This window comes from Nylanderia fulva, unplaced genomic scaffold (assembly GCF_048542155.1).
Source record: "Nylanderia fulva isolate GAGA-0341 unplaced genomic scaffold, ASM4854215v1 Scaffold61, whole genome shotgun sequence".
Taxonomy (NCBI): domain Eukaryota; kingdom Metazoa; phylum Arthropoda; class Insecta; order Hymenoptera; family Formicidae; genus Nylanderia; species Nylanderia fulva.
The window spans coordinates 545,330-568,627 of NW_028190710.1; the positions used below are offsets into that span (position 1 = coordinate 545,330).

The following is a 23,298-nucleotide window of genomic DNA, read 5'->3' on the forward strand; positions in this document are numbered from 1 at the left end:
TTACCGCAATTATTATTTTTAATAATAATTAAAATATAATAATTAAAATGCTTCTCTTTTCTTGTTGGCTATAAAATCAATATTAAATAAAATTGACAAAAAAAAGTAAAAAAAACTTGAAAATATTAGAAATTATTTTATTAAAATTGTTTTAAAAAAGGATTTGTATTAAAATCAATTTAACACTAATTTTATGATATTCATATTTAATAAGTTCATAAAATTTTATAAAGATATATACTTTTATGTAGTATGAGGCATTTCTTATCTTACGCGCATTTCAGTTAATACGTATCTAAATATATCATCAAGTTAATATCTAAATATCATTAACTTAAAAAATAACTTTCGTCAATGTCAAAATTGATCATATAATAAATCATATATACGAAATTACCAATTTTGATACTCATCTGTATATTTTTGCTCTTCATATAATAATAATCTAATTCGTATCTGATTGACACGAGTTTTTCCTCGATTTGGGCGGAGAAATAATTTTCTCTCATTATACTCTTGTCGCGCGATGTCAATCATTTGACCCTCGTCGCCGCAGTAGTTCACCTAATCGCCTAATCGTATAATCCGCTTCGACAAATCAATTCGGGTCTCCGACTGAAAGCGCCACTTCACGCTCTATAGCTTTTGCCTGGCAACTATGCCGATTATTGAGAGATACGGAGAATTTTGCTCGGATTATTCGACATAATATATTTTGACGCAAGATAACATTAAAGTTCCAAATTTATTGATAGCCTGATACGCGTCGCGAATAATAATATTTTAGTCATTGAATTTACAATAATTTGTGAATCTTTCAAAAATACGTAAGCGATATAATTAAATAGTAGTATTAAATTTATAGTATGATGTATAGTAGTAAAGAGATCGATGAAACACAAGATATAATTATAAATTAAATCTTATTAATATTTAATGTCATAGTAATGTAACATGGTACAAAAAACTAAATTAGGAGATTTGTCGCGCGGAATGTCTTAATTTAGTCCCTCAAGCGCCCTAACTCGCCTAACAACTTAGAATAATTGGATAACACTGCCGAATAATGTCAATTGACAATAAATTTTGAATTTTTTAAAGATATATGCAATATAATTTTTAAATATACATATATAATAAAAGAAATTGAAGATAAAACACAAGACATAATTATAAATTTAATGTTATAGTAACATTATATAAACATTATATAAAAAGTTGAGTTAAGTAGAACGCATTAAAGATAAAATATAAGTTAAGAAAATTGTACATACTCTTTAGCGTATGTTAAATATAGTAAATTTATACTCTATCGCCATTTTCTCAAAATCTGTTTTGTCTTTAAAACAACAAATGTAATGAATTAAAAGCGCAATCGCTGCGAAATGCTTGTTAAGTCTTCGAAAATTACTTATATTGTTAAATATATCAGTAGAAAACAATAATATAATTTATAATTTATAATGTATTCATACTTATATTAATTCTCCTATTGTGTAATAATTTTATAATATATATAATAGCATATAATATATACTATATACTTATTATAAATTTTATATGTAATACACTATATAATATATAATAATATATAATATATAATATAATATATAATATAATATATAATATATAATATATAATATATAATATATAATATATAATATATAATATATAATATATAATATATAATATATAATATATAATATATAATATATAATATATAATATATAATATATAATATATAATATATAATATAATATATAATATACAATATAATATATAATGCAATATAATACCTATATAATATATGTATAACATATAATATAAATAAAATAATATATAAAAAATTATGAAGTATAATTGAGAAAAAATCTATCGCGCGATCGAGAGTGTTCAATTAGTGAATTATCGGTTTGGGCGTCGCGACACATCGACGAGAACAAAGCGAGTATATCGATCTATTACCCCCAGGGTAAAATTATGCGCGTTATAACGGGGGTCTGCGTGTTCCCGTCACACCGTAAACTTGTCGGCATTGTTTCAAGGCGGCGCGTACATACATACACGAGGCTCGGGCTATCAATCGGCCTTTTCGCGCGGCGCACTCATCTCGTAAATTCTCACCCCTTTGACACGCGCCCGATACGAGTTCCGAAAACTAGAGTTCCAAGGACCGGCGGAAAGAGGGAGGAGGGTGGAAGAGCACTAGTTATATAGCGGTGCGCGTCGGCGCGATAGTGGCAACCCTCGGCTGGCGTAGAAGCTTTAACCCCTCGGGACCTGCGGGACGTTAATGAAATAACACGGGAATTAGTCTCGGACATTACCGACAAACTATGTCCATTACCGTGCCCCCGGTGCGAAAATATAGTGTCTCACGAAAACTGAACTCTGGGAGTTGTTGATGTGAACCGGGGGATTAGGAATTTTTTTTAAATTTTTTATTTAAATCTGCATGTAAACTCTTATCTAAATCAAGATAATTCTTTTTTACATTGTGTGTATGCGCCAATACTTTTTTTCGTAAAATATAAATAATATATAAAATATATATTATAATAATATACACACAGAAAAAACAGTATCCTTGAAAGAATGCAAATATGCCTTGATTCAAGTATATTTTATCCTTATAATAGCACCAAATATAAATAATTTTGGATAAAGGATAATTTATCCTTAAAACAAAGTGCAAAATATTCTTGGTTGAAGCTGAAATTTACTTATAAATATTGCAAGGACAAGTGACAAGTGTGCATCGGATATAAGCGGTACTTTCAAATAAATATAATAATTCTTAGTTCAAATGTGACTAAGTTTGTTTTTACCATATACGATTTTTAAAACAAGAATATATCTTAAGGATAAAATATACTTCACACAAACTTATTTATTATTAAGGCAAATAAAAATTTGTGATTACAAAGAGCATTCTATGCTTAAATCAATCAAATAGCGTTCAAGAATAAAAATATACTTGAATCAAGGATTCCTTTTTTTCTGTGCATATATAATATATATAATAATATATAAAATAAAATATATAAAATAAAATTTGATAATATAATAATAATATATATAATAGGAGAAAGTATGCTAAATTGTACTCCTTAAGATAAATGTTGAAATTGCAATATAATACTATTAAAGAAATGAAAATTTATTTTTGAAATTGTGGTTCCTTGTCAACGATATATACTAAACACAAATTTATCATTGTTTTATATCGTAAATTATTGATACGATTTACAATCCAATTTATTAAATTGTATACCCATGAGTTTTTAAATAGTACCTCTAACAATAACATTAAAAAATTGTAACAAAAATGAAATTATATTTTTTACAAAAGTCCTCAGTCTGCAATAATTATAAATTCAAAAATTTAACAAAAATGCTTTTTGTATCACACAAAAATATAAATAAGTATTATCTCGTATAATTTTAAAATCTCATATTTTATAACATTAAAAATAACATTAAAAATAACAATAACAGTAAAAAATTATAACAAAAATAAAATTATATTTTTTACAAAAGTCAGTCTGCAATAATTATAAATTCAAAAATTTAACAAATATACTTTTTGTATCACACAAAAATATAAACAAATATTATCTCATATAATTATAAAATTTCATACTTTCTTCAGTTGACCATTTAAATATAAAGAAAAAAATAGCCTAAGTAAAAAAATTAATTAAGTAAATTATACCAGAGTACAATATAGGAAAAAATTAAGTTTTATCAAATTTCCATTTGTCAAATTTAGGAATAAAAAACTAATCTTAAAACATTTTGCCAATTTTTTTCCATACAAAATTAAATAATGCTTTAATAATAAGTTAACTACTTATCTTTCTCATGTAATAGTTTAGGCACGGGATGCCGAATATTACATGAAAATCACACAAAATAAAATAAACATCAACGGTCGTATATTTTCGTATTTCTAGTATATCTTTTTTTTATTTCATAGAAAAAAAGGACACGAAAGAAAGCACTGTTATTCTCTAAACCTAGATTAGAAGTCTAATAAAAATTTGTAATTAGAAATACGATTCGTACGTATGTGTGCGTGCGTTGTGTATACGTGCATATGTTTTGGATATGTGTGCTGCTATTTTGTCGGAGTTCGTCATTTGCTGAGAAGTTCCTTTAATACCTTAAAATATTTTAACTTTGTTTAAGAAATATAGTAGAGATACACCATGATTTAGCATATTTTTCCCTTGTATAAAAAAATTCTATCCATTGCTCATGATCCATGAGTCACTCATGGCACTCATGACACTGCGCGTGCACATTCCGCGGACACCGTGTACATATATATACAAATCGTCGCTGAACTCTCAAACGAGCGCGGGTAAGTCGCTGAAATTGGGGTACGGATTTCCAGCCCGACACCTCGATTGTCCGCGCTAAAGAGTACTTCGCGGGCATACATGAATTCACGCCTTGAACACACGTACATATACATACGTCGTCATTGTCCTTCTCACCCTTCATCTCACCTCTCACCAACACGTTTTTTCCGCGTTTCTTTTTCCCAACCCCTTCTCTTTCTCACTCGTTGCTTCGTACAGTTGTCTTTTTTTCTTCTGTTTACGAGATCCTTTCCTTGTTTCCCTCGGGCATGTATCATTCTTTCCGTTCATTTTGCTTCTTTCCTCTTTCTTCCTCTTTTCTCTCTTTTCCTCTTTTATATATCTTTTTATATATTTCTCTTATATATAATCCTTCTATATTATATTTTGCACTTTTGCATTTTTATTTATTCTTTAGCTTTCTTTTACTTTTTCTTTCTATTCTCTTATCATCTAATTTTCTCTTTCATCATTATTTTCCTATTATCGGTATATATAATACTTTTCCTTGTCTATATGTACACGCACTTTCCTTTCTCATTCGCTTTCCTAACAAAATACCTCTTGCTTTTTCTTTTATTCTAGGTATTAATATATTATAATATATGTATATGTATATCGCAATTTTTCTTTACCCCATTCCTCTTAATATTCTTCTTTTTCTTTCTCATTCTTATATACATATAGTTATCTTATCATTTTTTCTTATATTTTAGATATGAATGTACAATTTCTTTTATTCTTTATTAATATTTATTTAATTTTTTATTTATTCTTTTGATGTTACTTTCTTCATTACATACAGTACTCTCTATAAGTTTGGAAACATTACATTTTACAGTTAAACAATCATTTTACAATTAAATAAGTGTGGCAGCGATCTGTGTAGATTTTTTGTATCAATAAATTATAAAATATTTAAATAACATTTTTATTTATGACAGATCGCTGTCATACGATTGTTTAACTGTAAAATGTAAAATGTTTCCAAACTTATGAAGGGTACTCTATATGCAATAAATAACAAATGTCCATTTATAAGACTGTTTTTTGTTATCACGATTAATAATATTTCAAATAATATACTGATAAAAAACATTCCATTAAATTTATATTTTTGCATGTTATGAATATCTAATTAAAGAATATTTCTTTATAGAATTTTTCTCTTAAATTAAGAGGATTTTTTTGACAGATCTGTGCAGATTTTTTGTATAAATAAATCATAAAATAAACATAAAATATTTAAATGACATTTTTATTTATAACAGATCGCTGCCATGCAATTCTTTAACTGTAAAATGTAAGGTGTTTCCAAACTTATGGAGAGTACTGTAGTTTAACAAAAAATATATTAGAATAAAATTAATCACTTCCTGTAGCTTTTTAAACACTAAATATGATTTCGATTTCTACATTGTTACATCATGACACAATTTTAAGTTTGCAAGTAAAAGTTACAAGAAAGGATAATTATATAGGATAATTTTATTAGCTAAGATATATCACATAAATTAAGTTGTTAACACTTTCAATCTTTAAAAGATTTTATTGTTGATTATGATAATAAAATATTCATAATAAGACGTTCATTAATGGCCATTTTGACATTTATGTTTAGCGACCTAAAGAAACTATTAATTTGAAAGAATTAATCTAATTAAAAAATTATTTAATGGATATTTTTAATAATCAAATGTAATCGAACATGTACCATAATATTTTTACAAATGTAACATAATATTTTTCAACAAATGTAACATAATATTTTTTTGAGAAATAGAAGATTAACAACATACTTAATTTTGTGTTTACATTAAAATCTCTTAACAAGTAATAACTATAATATGACAAAATACAAAAAATAGTCTTTTTTGACAATTTTAAGTAAAAATTTTTCAAAGATTGTGACGTGATGGAAATTGGAATTATATTAAAAATCACAGAAAGTAAATCTTGTTCTTATATGTTCTTTAAAAAGTTATTTTTTAATTATGTTATGGCTGAAATTTGGATTTTATGCAAGAAACAATTAATCTATCAATTAAAACAGACACAAAGGATTGCGCAATATTTCTCTAATTTATTCTGAGTACGACATAAAGATAATTTACAATTAACTTACAATAAACTTACAATAAAATTAGTGTTATCAACTATTAAATAAAAATTTATTCATTGAGGGGATTCTTCGTAACTGTCTGTTTTATCGACACAGTCGTATATTTTCGTACTTCTAGTATATCTTTTTCTTAATTTGATAGAATTAAAAATGCTTCTCTATGATTGCAATACATGCATCAATAATTCCAGGGAAATTCGATTTGATATGAAAAATGAGAAATAACAATTTTTCTTATCTATTTTCATCTTGATATGACATCTTGAATTGCAGACGAACTGTCAACCTCATCATAATATATATGCTTTATAAAAAACATATGCACTTTGTACAAATAAGAATGCATATTTCTGGGATTAGAGGACACGAAAGAAAGCATTGTTATCCTCTAAACCTAGAGTAGAAGTCTAATAAAAATTTGTAATTAGAAATACGATTCGTACGTATGTGTGCGTATATTGTGTATGCATGCATGTTTTGGATGTGTGTGCTGCTATTTTTTCGGAGTTTGTTATTTGCTGAAGGATCCCTTTAATAAATTAAACATAGAAAGACATTTTATATGCAAAATAAATGTTCAAAATAATCAACAAGAATTTATTTTATAACCCCTCAATTTGAGATAGAAATCATTTTCGTATTTTTTATCAAAAGAAGAATGCTGTAAATCATGATACGATTTATAGTTTTCGAGATATTGATGTTTCAAAATTTTAATTTTTTAAAAATATATTAAGATGTTTTTAATATATTAATATAAGTCTTGTTATTTTAGGTACGTCGATGATATTTTTTCAATTATTCCGAAAGGAAAAATAGAGGATATGCTTAGGATTTTCAATGATTTTTACACTCGATTTAAATTTACATCTGAATTAGAGAACAATTGTTCTCTGAGTTTTTCAGACACGAATGTTATACGTATTGGTGGCAGATTAACGACTAATTGGTTCCGTAAACCTACGTTTTCAGGTCGATATATAAATTTTCTATCAAATCATCCAATGAGATATAAACTCAGTGTGATCACAAGCCTAGTGGATAGGGCTATTGTACTCGCTGAGCCTATGTTTCATGAAGAAAACATTAATATAGACAGAAGAATTCTTCGTAATAATTGTTACCCGTTAACGATTATAAACAAAAATATTAACAAAAGACGTAGGGCGATTAAATTTGGCGGTAATCTTAGCTTATTCAACCGAAATAAATTTGATGCGCGAACTTGTATGATTGTATGAGATTTGAGCGAGAATATTACGCGTTGCATTAATAAAAATGAAATTGATGTATTATATACTGTTCCAAAAAAATTAGACACACTGATAAAAAGAGGAAAAGATAGGATAGACAACTTAAAAAGAACCGATGTCGTGTATAAAATTGAATGTGCGAATTGTGATTCTACGTATATTGGACAGACAAAGAGACATTTAGAAACGCGCATCAAAGAACATAGAAATAATATCAAAAAAGACACTACATTGCATTCAATCGTTAGTTTGCATCGGACTTGCAACGATCATGAGTTCCGTTGGGATTCTCCGGTGATCTTGCATCAAGAAAAACAAACAAGAAAAAGAGAAATTGCAGAAATGTTTTATATAAAAAAACAAAGTAAAGGCATTACTTTACAGAAAGATACGGAGAATTTTAGTGGGATTTATGATCGTGTTTTTGACGCTATTTAAATTATTTCTTTTTTATCTATTTATTTATTTATTTGACTTTGTTATGAGGTTTTAGATTGCGAAAGACACATTAGTTTTATCTCGATTTTCTTAACGCGTAGTGACTAAGATTCTTGCTAACTGTTAACATCTATTTATTTCTTGTTTACTTCTGTCAATTCAACATTGTTCATTAAAACAATGGTAAATATTGTCGGTGGTATGCAGTGAATTTGATTTACTGTATTAATTTATTATGCATTTACGTTTGGTATGTAACATATTTTTGTATATAAATTTATAATTATTTGTTGCGATAAAATGTATTAAAATTATAATTATTTTTATGTAACTTTTTATAGATTTACTTGAAAAGGGTTGCAATGACAGCCGAAACGTTGTATTTTAACTAATTATTTATAATAAATGATTGCCAGTTTGGTCGACTTTTACCATTGAGAAAAGATTTTTATTAATTATTACTGGCGAACCTTAAGGATTATTATCTGTATTAATATAAGATTTCAAAACTTTTAGCAAGGAATTATTTTCATAGAGATTTTTAATTCGATCAGAAATGGATTTCGATTAGATTAGAAACTTTGAGTGTGCAGGAAACATTTTTTTTGATTAAAAATCTATCAAACCTATCTATCGATTAAAGAGTCCATGAAATAACATTTTTTTCAAATAAAATTGTATAGCTAACAAAAAATAATTTAAATCCATCATAAACGATAAAAATCATAAAATTGTCAAATAAATAGCAAGAGAGGGATATCTAAACGGCAAACATAAGATTTCGAGTGACGACTCTTTTGAGGGAAATCGCATGTCGCGTTATCGAGAAGACACGCTCGAGTGGGATGCTGAATGGACCGACGTGTTCCGCAGCCGTCCGCGTGCACGCCTTCGATCGTAAAAGGAGACCCGTGGAGAGAAGACGCTTCTCAAGGAGTAACCGCAAATCCTAGTATAATACTAATAGGACCATAATAGGGTCAATAGAGCTTAGCCGCGTGACGACAATAAGATCTTGTCAAAATACGCCGGGTAACACGAGACTAGGAAGCGGATTTTTCTCAATGGGGGTCTCCGCCCCAGGGTCTCCACTCCCTCCCTTCTCTCTCCTGCGTCAACCGGTACGAGGTGATGCGCATTATGGGGTTTTCAAAAAATCTGAAACCTTCCCCGGGTGCGTGATTGAGGTTTAAGTTTCACCGCGTACGACGATCCCCGTGAAAGGAGAACGAATGGGAAAAACCGAAGAATGCCGTATCGGCCCTATAACACACGCTATTAGGATCTCAAGTGAACAATTCGACATAAATGTACGCGATTTAGACTCAATACAAGCTCGATTTCCGGTAATTTTTTTCAGATATCCACGTTATCGCGTGATAACCTTTTAGTTAATTGACATTGTAAAAAAAAACAAAACAGGATTTTTTTTACAATGCTATCAATTGCTTCATTAAAAACAATTACATTTCCAATATATATTCCCTAACAGCATACATATCCCGAGACGTTTAGAGAACATCCTGAGGATATCCTCAGAATGTCTTTCGGATATGGTGTGCTCTTAGGGAAGTCGTTTATTTTGAAAGTGGTGTAAGTACATTTTCGAGAAAATCGATGACACCGTTGCTACGATTACAAATTAAGGTTAAGATTTCGTTCATAAAAGAACTTTCAAAATAAACAGCTTCAATTACAATTAATATAATATAAATGCAGAACAAATTATGCATAGAAGCAAGCACAAAAGGATACCGCATAATCCTTATGGAAACCAGATTTCGATGAAATTGGCTGGTTTTCTTTATATATTGTAGCTCATAATCTACTGAACAAAAACTGTAATAGTTTTAAAGTTAAATAATGGACAGTTACTGAGTTACAGCCAGTTATGTAACTTACAGAATCCACATTTTTCTTGTTTGACTAGTTGTAAATCAGCAACTATCTATTACGTAGCTTTAAACCTATTACATTTTTTGTTCAATAAATCATGAACTGCAGCATACGAAAAAATCAGCTAATTTTACCAAGATTCAATTCCATATAAATTTTATAAGATTAATGCGCGAGGTTTTGAAACGTATATGAAATCTTAGATGAAACTGACCCCAATAAAATCAGCTGATAATTAAACTATAATAAATGAAAATGTAATTGAGGCTATTACAGCTTTTGTCCATAAGTTACAATATATGAAAAAATCAGTCAATTCCACCAAAATCCATTTTTCATAAGGATTGAGCGAGAGGTCCCTTATTACACATTATATCCCAAACATTTCTATTTCCAAAGCGATTTGCGCTTTAAAGGGAAATATGCCGTTTTTCGTCAAACAAATAAGTTAAGCTTGTTAAACTTCCCATCAACTGTATACCATACCCTTCTACGTTAATTTATCAAACAAACGCGCGAACTCCGAGTCAAGCTTGGCATCCCCATTTTAAGACGCCAGCTCGTTAAAGTCATTTGAAGGGAACAGTTCCGCTACCATCACATCGCCAACCTTATTCCTTCCCTTCGTGAAACGGAATCTCACTTGGACCCCAACTTTCTTAGAAGCCAAGCAAATCTTTTTCAACCCCTGTTTTTCGCTACTACGCCGCAGACGACTTTATTAGAAAATGGCTGCGTCGTGAAGCGTCTCAATATAGAGTGCTTATTTTTCTCCTAACCTCACAACTTTTGTCTTCGTGATATTGAATGTGCGCTTTTCATTATACATAAACGATTTAATCACTAATGTATATGTAATATAAAAAATTGCTCAACATTAAAATGTTTAAACAATAGTAAATAAACAAAAAAACGTATTGTAATTTTTTTTAATAAAAAATGTATATTATACTTTCTTAGGGCAAAATAAATGAGAACGAAAAAATAATTTTTATTTCAGAGAATATTAGACAGAGTAGGCGAGCGACATATAATCGATTTATAAAAACGTAGCTTTATTTAATTACGTCCAATTATTCGTGCGTTATAAGAAAAATGATTAAAAATTATTTGAAAATTCCTCTTTAGGAAATTAATGAGATTTTGGGCGATTTGAATCGATCGGCTTAAAACAGATATAGCCGGAAGAATGAAAAAGGGGACTCCTTTGTATGTGATAATCATTCTAATGAGGCCCCGATCTATGCCACGAGCTTTCTTTCCTCTCTCAAATAAAATGAAATCTTTTTTCACAAGATTATAATTAATTAAATTATAGTTAATTCTCGCACTGAGTAATTTAGTGTGACGTATTCGAGCAAAATATATATTTCTGCAGATAGAAACATAAATTGTATTGATATTTAGACTATATCTTAATAAGCAGTAAAACAAAATAATCGTCGAGTTAATTCCTCTTCCATCCCTCACTCACTTTCTCTTTTTTGCTAATTAGAACTCATGTTAATATATGCTCACTCATTTAAAGATGCATTAAAAGCATGTAAAATTGAACTATTAATTAATTTTTTATTTTATTTTTTAAATAAAATATTATATATCAGTTAATAGCAGATTTAAACTTTCAAAAAAATGTATTAATTTGATATATTGATATCCTAGAATAATTTTCTGAATATAACTAACACCAATTCTGGATATTTCACAATTATAGATCTGTACCAGAAGCGTAATAAAAATTAATTATTGCTAATATTATTATTATCTTTTTCACACACTAATTATAGTTAATTAACTGTAACCTGTCTTGATAATTGATATTTGTATGAATATATATATCACTATACAAAGAGAAAAGTTTTAAACGTTATTAACATATATTATTAATTATGTTATATGTGTGTATGTAATATATATATATATATATATATATATATATATATATACATACATACATACATACATACATACATACATATATATATATATATATATATATATATATATATATATAAAATTTCGGATTTTATTTATAAAATTAAAATTATGAATTTTTTCTTTTTTATTGTTAATAAAATGATATATATTAAAAAAAAATGTATTTTCTGTTTTAGGATTTTCGCAATCAAAAGGATCATTTCCGAATGCGAGTCCAGGTAAGATTTTCATAAAAATAGTTTACTGTATCTAAAATCTTAATTTCTAATTATACAATAATTGTACTGCAATAACTCGAAGTACGACGCGAATTACATTAATTATTAATCATCAGATGTGTGATAGAAATAATTCGTGTAATTATATAATAAAACATATGCCTTTAAATATCGCGTCGAACTTGTGATGGAGAGAACGATAGAGCAACGCTATGCGATAAAGTTTTGCGCAAATCTTCCGCATGGCCAAGTCTTCCGATACAATCTCGTGAACAATCGTTTTCGGCAAGTTCAATAATTCCGACATTAAGCGAACATTCATTCGACGGTCTGAATTCAATAATTGGCGCACACGAGTCACATTGTCGTCCGTTCGCGATGTTGACGGGCGTCCTGCGCGGGCCTCGTCGGCGACCTCCTTCCGACCTTCTCTAAACATCTTGTGCCATCTGTTTGACTGCGATTTGGAAAGGCAATCGTCCCCGAAAACTTTCTTGAGCATTTCAAAAGTTTCCAGCGGCGTCTTGTCCAGCTTCACGCAAAACTTTATCGCATAGCGTTGCTCTATCGTTCTCTCCATCACAAGTTCGACGCGACCACTAAGCAGAGGTTCACAGAATAAGCCGTCCTAACCCTCCAAGCGCATGGAAACAATTGAGCGACCTACCGTTTATGTATAAATAATAAATATTATTAATTTTGATTTCTCATAACTTTTTATAATACTGCACGAATCATTTATTGAAAAAAATCGAATAAAATATATACAAAAGGTTACAATAACAAGACAGATGATTTTATTAAAAGGAAACACAAGTATTTTTTTTTCAAAAATCGTAACTCGCTTAAAATTTAACAAGATATAGCCATAAAAAGATAACTTTTATTAACCTAACCATTTTTGTGCGTAATAATATTTACACGAACTCCTACTCGTTTTAACGGAAATTTATTCTTTCTCAAAAGGCAACAAGCGACTATCAAAAAATCATAAACTTATTCATGTTGCGTCGGATTTATTATATCTTTTCGGATGCGCGATTGCTGTGAAAAATTGATTACACCTATATTTATACTTGTGCCTCTCCCTATATAATAACAGTAATGTTCTCGAGTCATATACTTTCTCTACAAGCGTGAAATTATGCAAATAGCGAATTTACGTTAGTCAGCTATACGTTAGTAATAAACGATTATGTTACATAATAATATATCGTTCTTAATAAGGACTGTAAATTTTTTTTTATAAAGCATTGTTTTATAGAGTATAAAGAATATTAATTTCGTTAATGAGACATCAATACAAATGCAGGAAAAAATGGAAAAAAAAGTATAATCAGTATAATGAATACCGACTATCGTCATTCTAATAATAATTTTTCGATAATGAGTTCTACAGATGCCATGACCATTATCACCATATGATGACATCATGTGCACACTGAAGAGAAAAAAACTGCTTATGTATTCATGCGCGCGATGATTTCGATTTTTCCACACCATTAAACGCGGCCTGTTTGATCCGCAAAGCGATGTCGCTCGAAACAAGATACGACAAGTTGAAAATGATTACCGAGGATGAGTTTCGTATTTAATGGGGATGTGTTTCTGCATTACTTGTTACGGATATTCATTGTCACATCGTATAACCATAGTCAATTAATTATCATTAGCAATTTTCGAATGACTGTACGATTAATCTTCCAATACTACTACTATATTCTTATTAATATTAAAAAAAATTATATGTTAACATTATAAATTAAATGTATCTATATTTAATAATTTCCATGCTCTTATTATGATATAAAAAAAGGATATAATAAATAATCTCTTAATATTAAATTTTTAGAACCGTTTGATTTTTTCCTAAATTGGCTAATTATTGGTTCATTAATTTATCAGCATTGCTTAAAGATAAAAATAAACAGAGATTATTACTTATCGTTTTAAATAATATTATTAAATAATTATTTAAAACAAGTTCGTGTCGGAATTTTTGTACGCTTCAAAGAAATCATTTTCAATTGAGAAAAAATAAAAGCATACAACCATTTAACTTATTTGAGAAATATAGCCCAACAAGAGGTAAAAATATCCTAAAGTGTACAGCACCCTCGAAGGCGATTTAAAATTTGACAGTAGGCGTGGAAATGTACTCGAGTTTCGAGCGAAAAAAGTCTCCTATTACAGATTAGCGTTTCAATGTGTATGTATGCACAGCACCCATTTCTCAAAATATTTTGACATAAAATACAATATCTATATCTATATAAGCTATACAAATTGATTTTAAATGGAGTTACATATTGAATATTAAATAAAGTATAAATAAAAATTTTATTGAATCTAAAAAAGATTCTTCCATATCATTCGAAATTAATTAAAATAAAGATTTTTTAAAGTACAGATTAGTGATGAAGTTTTAAGTATCTTACGAGTTTTTGAATTTGTTTGCATGATTTCAAACTCTCTATGATTACTTTTAAAAAATAGTACTTCATGTACATTCAAAACAAGCATCGCAGACAGTTTCGTCTCAAAAGTATAGAAAGTACTCGACGTGTTATCGTCGAAATATAAACTCTGGCAGTTATAGTTCAACTAACGTGCCGGTAAGATCTCGTGATGTTGTTTACAAAATCCAACTCTTAACCAATATCTTAATCCAACTCTTTGCGATTTAATCTCCAGTTTAGTTACTCATCTGTGAGCTTATTGTAATGTTTTTAATCTTAACCAGTAATTATATGTTTGTAATTATATGTTTAAAATTATATATATTTAAATTATATGTTGAATAAAAATAAAATATATACGCTTTCAATGAAGAAAAAGGTAAGAATAATAAGAAAGAAAAGTAAAGAAAAAAGTAAAAATAATAAAGTATATAATACATAATAATCCAAAAAAATATAGATAACCATGTAAAAATGTTTAGCAAAACTTTTGAGATTAAGTTTCTTCAATAATTATATTCAATGATATTAAAAATAAAAAAATTATAAATTATAACACAAACAAATATAAAAACAACACACATAAAATTTCAATTGTTTTAACATTAAATATCTTTTAAATAAATCGTTCGCAAGAACGGTCTTCAAAGTTGGCATTGACATTACTTGATGTACATTTCGAAGATTGCTCGGTCGGATTTATACATTATAACGTCTCTAAAAAGAATCGATTTTATGTTAGTATATATTTCTTTATTGTCAACCAAAATTCTCTCTCTCTCTCTCTCTCTCTCAAGTAATTTGGAAGTTTTTATGCATACTTATAAGAAATTGTGAGTAAATAAATGAGTGGGTGGGGCTGAGACAAGTGGATGGGGATGAAGAATATAGGTGGGGATGAAAAGTGCGTGCGCGCGTAGTGTGGATATGTAGCAAACATTATAGATTATTTTATCTTAAAATTCAAGTACTATAAAAGATTCGATTTTTTATTGTTTTGAACTTTGCAAATACCTAATTTAAAATGCAAATATAACTGTTCTAGATTCGATTTCTTTGCAAGTACAATATATGGAATTATTTTTCTTATGATTTATATTACATTGGCCAACAGATATGAACTTTTGTTTATTCGCGAAGAATGCTTAAACGAATTTAAGGTATTTTGGGGATGCTGAATTAAAGAATATATTAATATATATATATATATATATATATATATATATATATATTAGGGTGGTCGTTAAATTGAACATCATGTTGGATGGTCATAAATCAGCTCCAAATGTAGAAAAAATAATTCTCTAATTTTTTCAGATTTTTATTTTCAGCCTTGAGTCTCCCTGTTTACACGTGTTATGTTATATTCTTATATCAGTTCATTTATTTATTCATTTATATGTTATTTAAATATTATTTATATTATATTTTTTATAATTCAAAAAAATACTTAATTTACTTCAGTTTTAGATGAAGTCAGCTGCAAAAGTAGTGAACAAAATTATTTAATTTTTCATAAAAGATAGTCATAAATATATTATATGGGCTATTCCGCTATTTATATTATTTAACTATTTTATATTATTTTATATTATATTTTCGGTATTTTCAAATAGTTTCAACTTTTTTTCACTAAAATTTTAAACTATTTACAACAAAAATTAATGACAGTAGCAGCTGCAGAACTGTGGTATTAATAAAATTATTAATAAAATTACATGCCAAAAGGGAGACTCAGGACTTAAAATAAAAATCTAAAAAAATTAGAGATTTTTTTTTCTACACTTAGAGCTAATTTACGACCATCCAACATTAAAATTTTGAAAAAACCTATATAACGACCACCCTAATATATATATATATATATATATATATATATATATATATAAGCAATCAAGATGCTATGTCGAATTGATACTGTGCCCAAAGAAATCTGCGGACGTTTCTTCTCGCGGAAAAGTGACGCCGAACGTTGGTTGAAGATTCCAACATCGTGTTTTCGCGCATCTTCAATTTTCCAGCAGCCCTTTTCGAGCAGCACTGTCGCTGTCGTCAACGGGGTGGGAAAGATGGGAGAAAGAGGGAGGAGACTCTCCTTTTACTCGCAGGATTCTTCGTCGTATTTTCCTTTGCCGGCAAATTGGACTATTACGCTCGCAGAAGCTCGTACCTCAGAAGCGCATTTTCGCGAGAACCGCGTATTTTCTCGCCCATCCACTATTTGGGAGATCCTTCACACTACGTTTCGCTTCCGTACTCATTCTTTCTCCTTCTTTGCTTTATTTCTCTCTCTCTCTTTCTTTCTCCCTCTATTCGTCTCTCACGTAACTCTCGCATCTCAAAGTACTGCACAGTTGTTAAAACAACCAATTCCGACGAAACGCTCCTCGTTACCGGGTGTCTGTCGTTTTGCCGCGGGCAGTTACCATAATTCTGACGGAAGACACAACGGGCCTCTGTAAAAGAAGCCACACCACGCGCTCGTAAAAACGTGCAGATTGCTTCGCCTGATAAATATTGGCCCTTAAAGTTGTTCGTAATCAACGACGTGACGTTTCGTTACATTTTCACTAAATGCTTCTTACTTTTTCTACGAATTGTATAATGCGGAAAATGATATTAATGTGATTGATTGATTTATAGTTGATTTTATAAAAGTGTTTTGCAAATTAATATTTTTTTTAAAACCAATTATGCGTTTTCTTCACAACAATTGATTGGTCGCATTATTCTGTGCATAAAAGTATTAAAGTAAGATTACCGAAATCTGCTATTTTACAAGATATTGTACATTTTATATCCAAATATTGTAAATTTTAAGCTTTATAACTAAAAAAATACTTAATAGAAAAACACTTTATTATAGTGTTTTACAAAAAATTAATTATATATAATAATCTGGTGTTTTAAAATTTGACTTAAAAACACTAATTTGAACAGCTTGTAATCGACACAATATAATTATATATTAAATTAATAATTTCTGATTTAAAAAAAATAATTCCATACATTGGAGACTGAATTATGTGAGGATAATTTGTGAAAAAAAAAGATGCATTTAAATGTTTTATCAATTAAAAATTGTCAAATATTTTCTCATTTGAATATATGCTCAATATATGTTACATGGTAATGAATATTCCCAATTATAATGAAGTCAACAAGAATGGCTCTCTAATTATTTGTTATTGGGACAATCAATTAATTGCTGTCATAACATTGCATTAAATTCTATGGATGTTATTCAAATAGGATAACGTCAAATTATTATATATACATATATTCTACCAATATACATATATTATTATGATTTCGTCCAATATTCTACTTGTGTTACTTGGAAAAAGTTGTATACGTATGTACATATAATCAGATATAATTTAATTTTTTTAAATATTTTATTGTACAACAAAATACTTCAAACTAAACAAAAGTTGTTTGCTTTGAAAGGAGACAGAAGATAACTGACTTTTTTCTGAAGGGCGTTTTTCAAGGTCATTTGAATGTCATTAATTTTTTTAATGGAACTACTCTAATTTTTTTTATATAAATCGATTTCTCGCAATTTTCAGAATGAAAAGTTATAGGAGTAAAAAGATACTATTTCTAATTAGCGAAAAATTGTCAAAAATTAATAAGATATTTTTAGATACTTAAGTTTGATATAATTTTGCACAAAAACTATAAAGTATCTCGTAAGTAAAATATTCATTTTTCGACCATCTTACCTCGATACTTTTATGCATAAAATAATAAAAAGAGTCAATTAGTGCAAAGAAAACACATAATTGTTTGTAAGAAAAAGTATATAAATTGCAATTAACAGCTACACTGAACTATACGTATATATCAAATAAAATTAAATGCGTTATTACGTAAAATTACGTAATATACGAAACACACTATTGCAAAGTACTTTGAAACGGCCCAATGATTATCCCGTCGAAAAGGGGGCTACGCGCTATGGGGGATGGCGTTTAAAGGAACCAGGCATTGCCAAAAGCATTCCCGAACTCCGATCCAATCATCTCGTTTCCTCTCATATCGATTTCACTGTCCGCTGGAAATTTCAGGCCAGAGAAGGGAGAACAAACGACGTGGCAGGGAATTACGGTAGCAACTCGCGAGACAGACGACGAGGAAGAAAAATAAGAAAGACCGTCGGATCTTCTATAAACGATTTGGAAATTGTGTGCATCCCAGGCACGAGACCCAGAGAAGTCTCGAGACAAAGAAAGAGAGAGAGAAGAACTGGGAGGGAAAGCGAAAATCGAAATTGGGAGTCGGAATATATAGAATGTGTTGGCGAAACACCGGGCTGAAGGGTGGCTCTGGGGTATATTTTTCTTCCATGAAAAATTAAGTGCGTTCAGCCATGAAGAAGCTCGTGCCTGATTACTAGCGCCGTTCGAGTGTGGGAGCTTTGCCAACTTTTTCGTCGTCATCATAAACGCTCCGGCTCCGTTTTAAGAGTCGCCACCCTAAGCTAAGCCACCTATATATGTGAAGTTCTGCGACTCGCGCGCCAATTTGACTCACGATCGTCGTCTGTCCGACAGAATAAGCTTTCTTTTATATTTCGAAGCACGCACATGCAGAGAAGTAATATGTCAAAGAGAAAAATATTTTAAACTTATCAAAAATGTGCATATATATATATATATATATATAAATTATATACTTAAATAATTTTTTGAAGAATTAATATATATAAATTAAATCAAATAATTTCATATACCTTATGGTATCAATTACAAGGCGTGAAAGAAGAAAGTTTGTCCTTTTAGATATAATTTTGATTTTAAAAACTCTAAAAATAGTGATCTTGAGAAGATTTTTGCATTACATATATTTGCTTTTAGAAATAATATATTTAATATTATTCTTTTCATATTTTTAAATCTACAGAAGTAGATATTGGTTTTTTTTATTTATTACTCGCGTATGTATAAAATATATACATATTTTACAATAGACGAATTTTCATCATAACTAAAATAAGAAGTAATTAGAAATTAACAAGAAGCAAAACAAAAGGTATATTTTACAATAGTATAATAAATTACAACATAAAATTTATTTTGCAAATAGACAAGTCTAATATAAATATTAAAAGACAATAATGTACAAATGTTACATGTCAAAATAAAATATAGTAAACGAATTGTGAGAAGAAAGCGACTAAATTACAAATAAAATCGAGTTTAATTGTTTCCCATATATTTAATTTTTGATTCTCTCCATTACGCGCATCGGACTTTTCCTTGGTTACCTATAACTGATTGTAACGACAACAACGAATGCATGATCCGAGCGTGTTTTCACTTATAGTCGCTTTCTTTCATCCAGCAAACTCTGTCGAAAGAGAGGATGTTATGACGCCAAGGGTGTCGTGCTAGGGATGGAAATAAACGTAAAGAAGAAAGAGAAAAGAGAGAGAATATAGAACAGAAAGGAAGAGATGTAGCTACAGGAGACAGATGAGAGTATATGTAACTGTCAAAGGCGTCCATATCGGAGGAGACTTGACAAAGATATTAATTGAAAATTAGCATGCATACTGAAAGTATCCTTAATTAGTATCTAATAATCACCGTCGTCCGGAATACTTTTGTATTTGTCTGAATTTACATTGAAAAAAAGAATTTGTTAACTTGTAATTAAACCTTTAAACTAAATATTATTTTACTAATTAAACATACAAAAATACATAACATATCAATCTTGAAGCTTTTTAATATAACATTAGAACCTATTAATTGTATTTAATTGTTTATATTAATATTATTTATTTTAATTTTTTACTATATAATCATAATTACAATTTAAAAAATGTATTTTTTTAATAACATTTAATATTGATTTTTATTTAGATTTTAACAAATCTAATATTATATAATTTTTATTGATCTAATAATATTGATTTTTATTTAGTTTTTGAAATAATTATGGTATATATTTGGCAGTATGTAATAAGTTCTGCATATTTTTGCCTTATTTTTTTGCTGACGTAATAAATTACCCAGCAAATTTACTTTTCCTTAATCTTAATTTGTAACCATAGCAACAATATTATCGATTTTCTTGAAAATAAACTTATTATTCTCAAAATAAACGTCTTATTAGTTAAAACAACGCTTTGTAGCGGGCTTTGTCAATTTTAAAATATCCTTGAAATATCCTTGACGACAAAAATTTAAGGATTTTTAGGCTTCCTCGCTCCTCTTGTTTCTGCTCACTCTACGAGCCTTCCGGTGAGTCCTATTGGTTAGTTCGTTGCTGGTAGAATCTATGTATGCGTTGCGTGAAATATATGAAATTATGACGTCATCGCCTGGAGGCCATTTTAGCTCAGCTGGTCGTAACAAAAGACAGTTTTGAATAGTAGGACGCCATGTCCTGCGTGCCCTATACCAGTCGCACAATAGAGACAACAAAATTCGTGCGCGTGTATCAGTGCTTCATATGTACCCCAAAGACGTGCGTTTTGCTTGTATTTGTTCATACGCACAGAATTATGAACTCTTTCCGCGGTATAAATGAGAGAGAGACTGATATAAAAATATAAATTTATCTAAGGTAAAATGTTTTAAGATTATTTTTTTATTAGCTTTGACAAAGCAATAGAAGTTCAGTAAAATGAACCTTTATATTTTTAAATTATATTTATATTTTTTACATAAATATTGAAAGATATTTTATTATTTCTAAACTATGTAATTTTATATACATGCGTAAACAGAATAATAATAAAATTTCATATTTTAATATTATTCAAGATAATATTTTCATTTTATTTCACACATAAAGTTATACATTAAAATCTATTAGTGCAAGCTATATAAGAAAAGATGCGAACTTGAATTATTTATTTATGGACAAAAATTTGAAAGACACTCTCTCCTGTAATTTATTTAGAAGCTTAAAGGTGAAAGGTAAGAAAACGGAAATTAAGATGTACATATATACTTAAAAGAGACGAGTTCTCGCTTCGGATAATATTTTGACACGTATACAGACGCACGGCGGTGGTTACATGTGGTCTAGTAAATCTTTTACGTTTTGGAAGAGAGAGAAAGAGAGAGAGAGAGAGGGGATTTTAGCTCACACCATATGAATGGCGCTTTAAAGCGATACACGACTCGTATAAATATTGCGCGCCTGAAAATGCGCCGTCAAGAGCACGTCCGGGCCATCCTCGACTCCTCGAGGCAGAATCGAAGCGAAGAAAGGTAGACTGGGGGTGGCGAGGGTGGCGAAAAGGGAGAGGTACCTTTTACACCCCTCTATGCGGATACAGTGACTACATTGTGGGTTTAGGGTTCATTGTGCGTCCGGCACCACCGGGCATTGTCGTGCCTTTTTCGAGGGTCGGAGATTCACACCTTTTCACAAGCGCGATTTTCCACGATGGGCGCGTTCCATTGAGCGAGAGAGGTAGAAGAAGCGAGAGTCAGAGAATGGGACGAGAGAGATCGGAAGGCGAACCTGAAGACGCGCGAGATGCGAATCTTCTCTCTATCTACATAAACATGTCGTGCCCGAGAAATTTATATAGTCTGACTTCTGCATAATTTTGTTCTGCGCGCACGTGATACACAGTAGAAAAATTTGTGTTTTCTTGTTAAAAACGGTCCCCGTTAAAATTTTTGTGTTAAATATTTAACACATTCGTGTGTTATAATTTAACATATTAATGTTGCGTTAATTAAATTTAAAAATGTTAAATTACTAAAACAATTAAAAAAAGATGTGAAAGTAACACAATATGCATCTATTTTTAATTTTACCTAATAAATATGTTCTGCTTTATTAGTAATAAGATTTATCTGATAAAATTTAGAGAAAAAAATGTTGATTTTTTATTATATATAAGTAGGAATAATAAAATCTAAAATCAACATATTTTTAGTTAATTTTTACATTCAAACAATGTTTGCATTTATAATATGTTGTTTAAAATATTAACACAGTACTTTTGTCTCTACTTAACATATCAATATTATCACAATTGAAGTCGCCAGTGATGATTAAAAATATAATAATTCTTAACTTTATTCAATTTAGCCAGTCTGGTCAAATTTAATAAAGTTAAGAATTATTATATTTTTATATCAATATTATGTTAAATTAGCACAAACATTTTTGTGAACCGTTTGGAACACGTGACATCTGTCAAATTTAACTAAAATAATTTTTTTAACTATTTAAAAAAAAAATAAATTTTTTAACTATGCGGAGACAAAAATTTTCCACCTTTTTATAAACATATATACATATAGGGAAACGTGTCATTTATACAGAGAGATCAGAGACTTCGTAATATCACCTATAATCCATTATATATGCGCAATATGGAAGAAATGGAAAATATAAATAAGATATGTATATATTAAAAAGGAAGTAATATATAAAAATAGCAAATATATTATAATAATATATTATAATAAATAGTTTTATAATTTATATAATTTTATAAATAAAATATACTCTTTTCCTCTTCTAACATGTATGTTCTAATATTGATTCTTTAAGTATCTTAAATAAGGGAATCAATTCTGATATGTAAATCAACTTTTGAATATAATAAACATTTCATCAAAATTC

The 23,298-nt window shown here is 29.0% G+C and overlaps 1 protein-coding gene across 2 annotated transcripts in view; it reads left to right on the forward strand.

Moving 5' to 3' along the window:
- The window catches only part of LOC114946356 (uncharacterized), a 91,681-nt gene that overhangs the window by 13,706 nt on the left and 54,677 nt on the right, over positions 1–23,298 (forward strand). For both annotated transcript variants that reach the window (XM_029322806.2, XM_029322808.2), the window contains exon 2: positions 12,191–12,232. In XM_029322806.2, the coding sequence (XP_029178639.1) occupies positions 12,191–12,232 (42 nt within the window). The remainder of the gene's footprint in view (positions 1–12,190; positions 12,233–23,298) is intronic.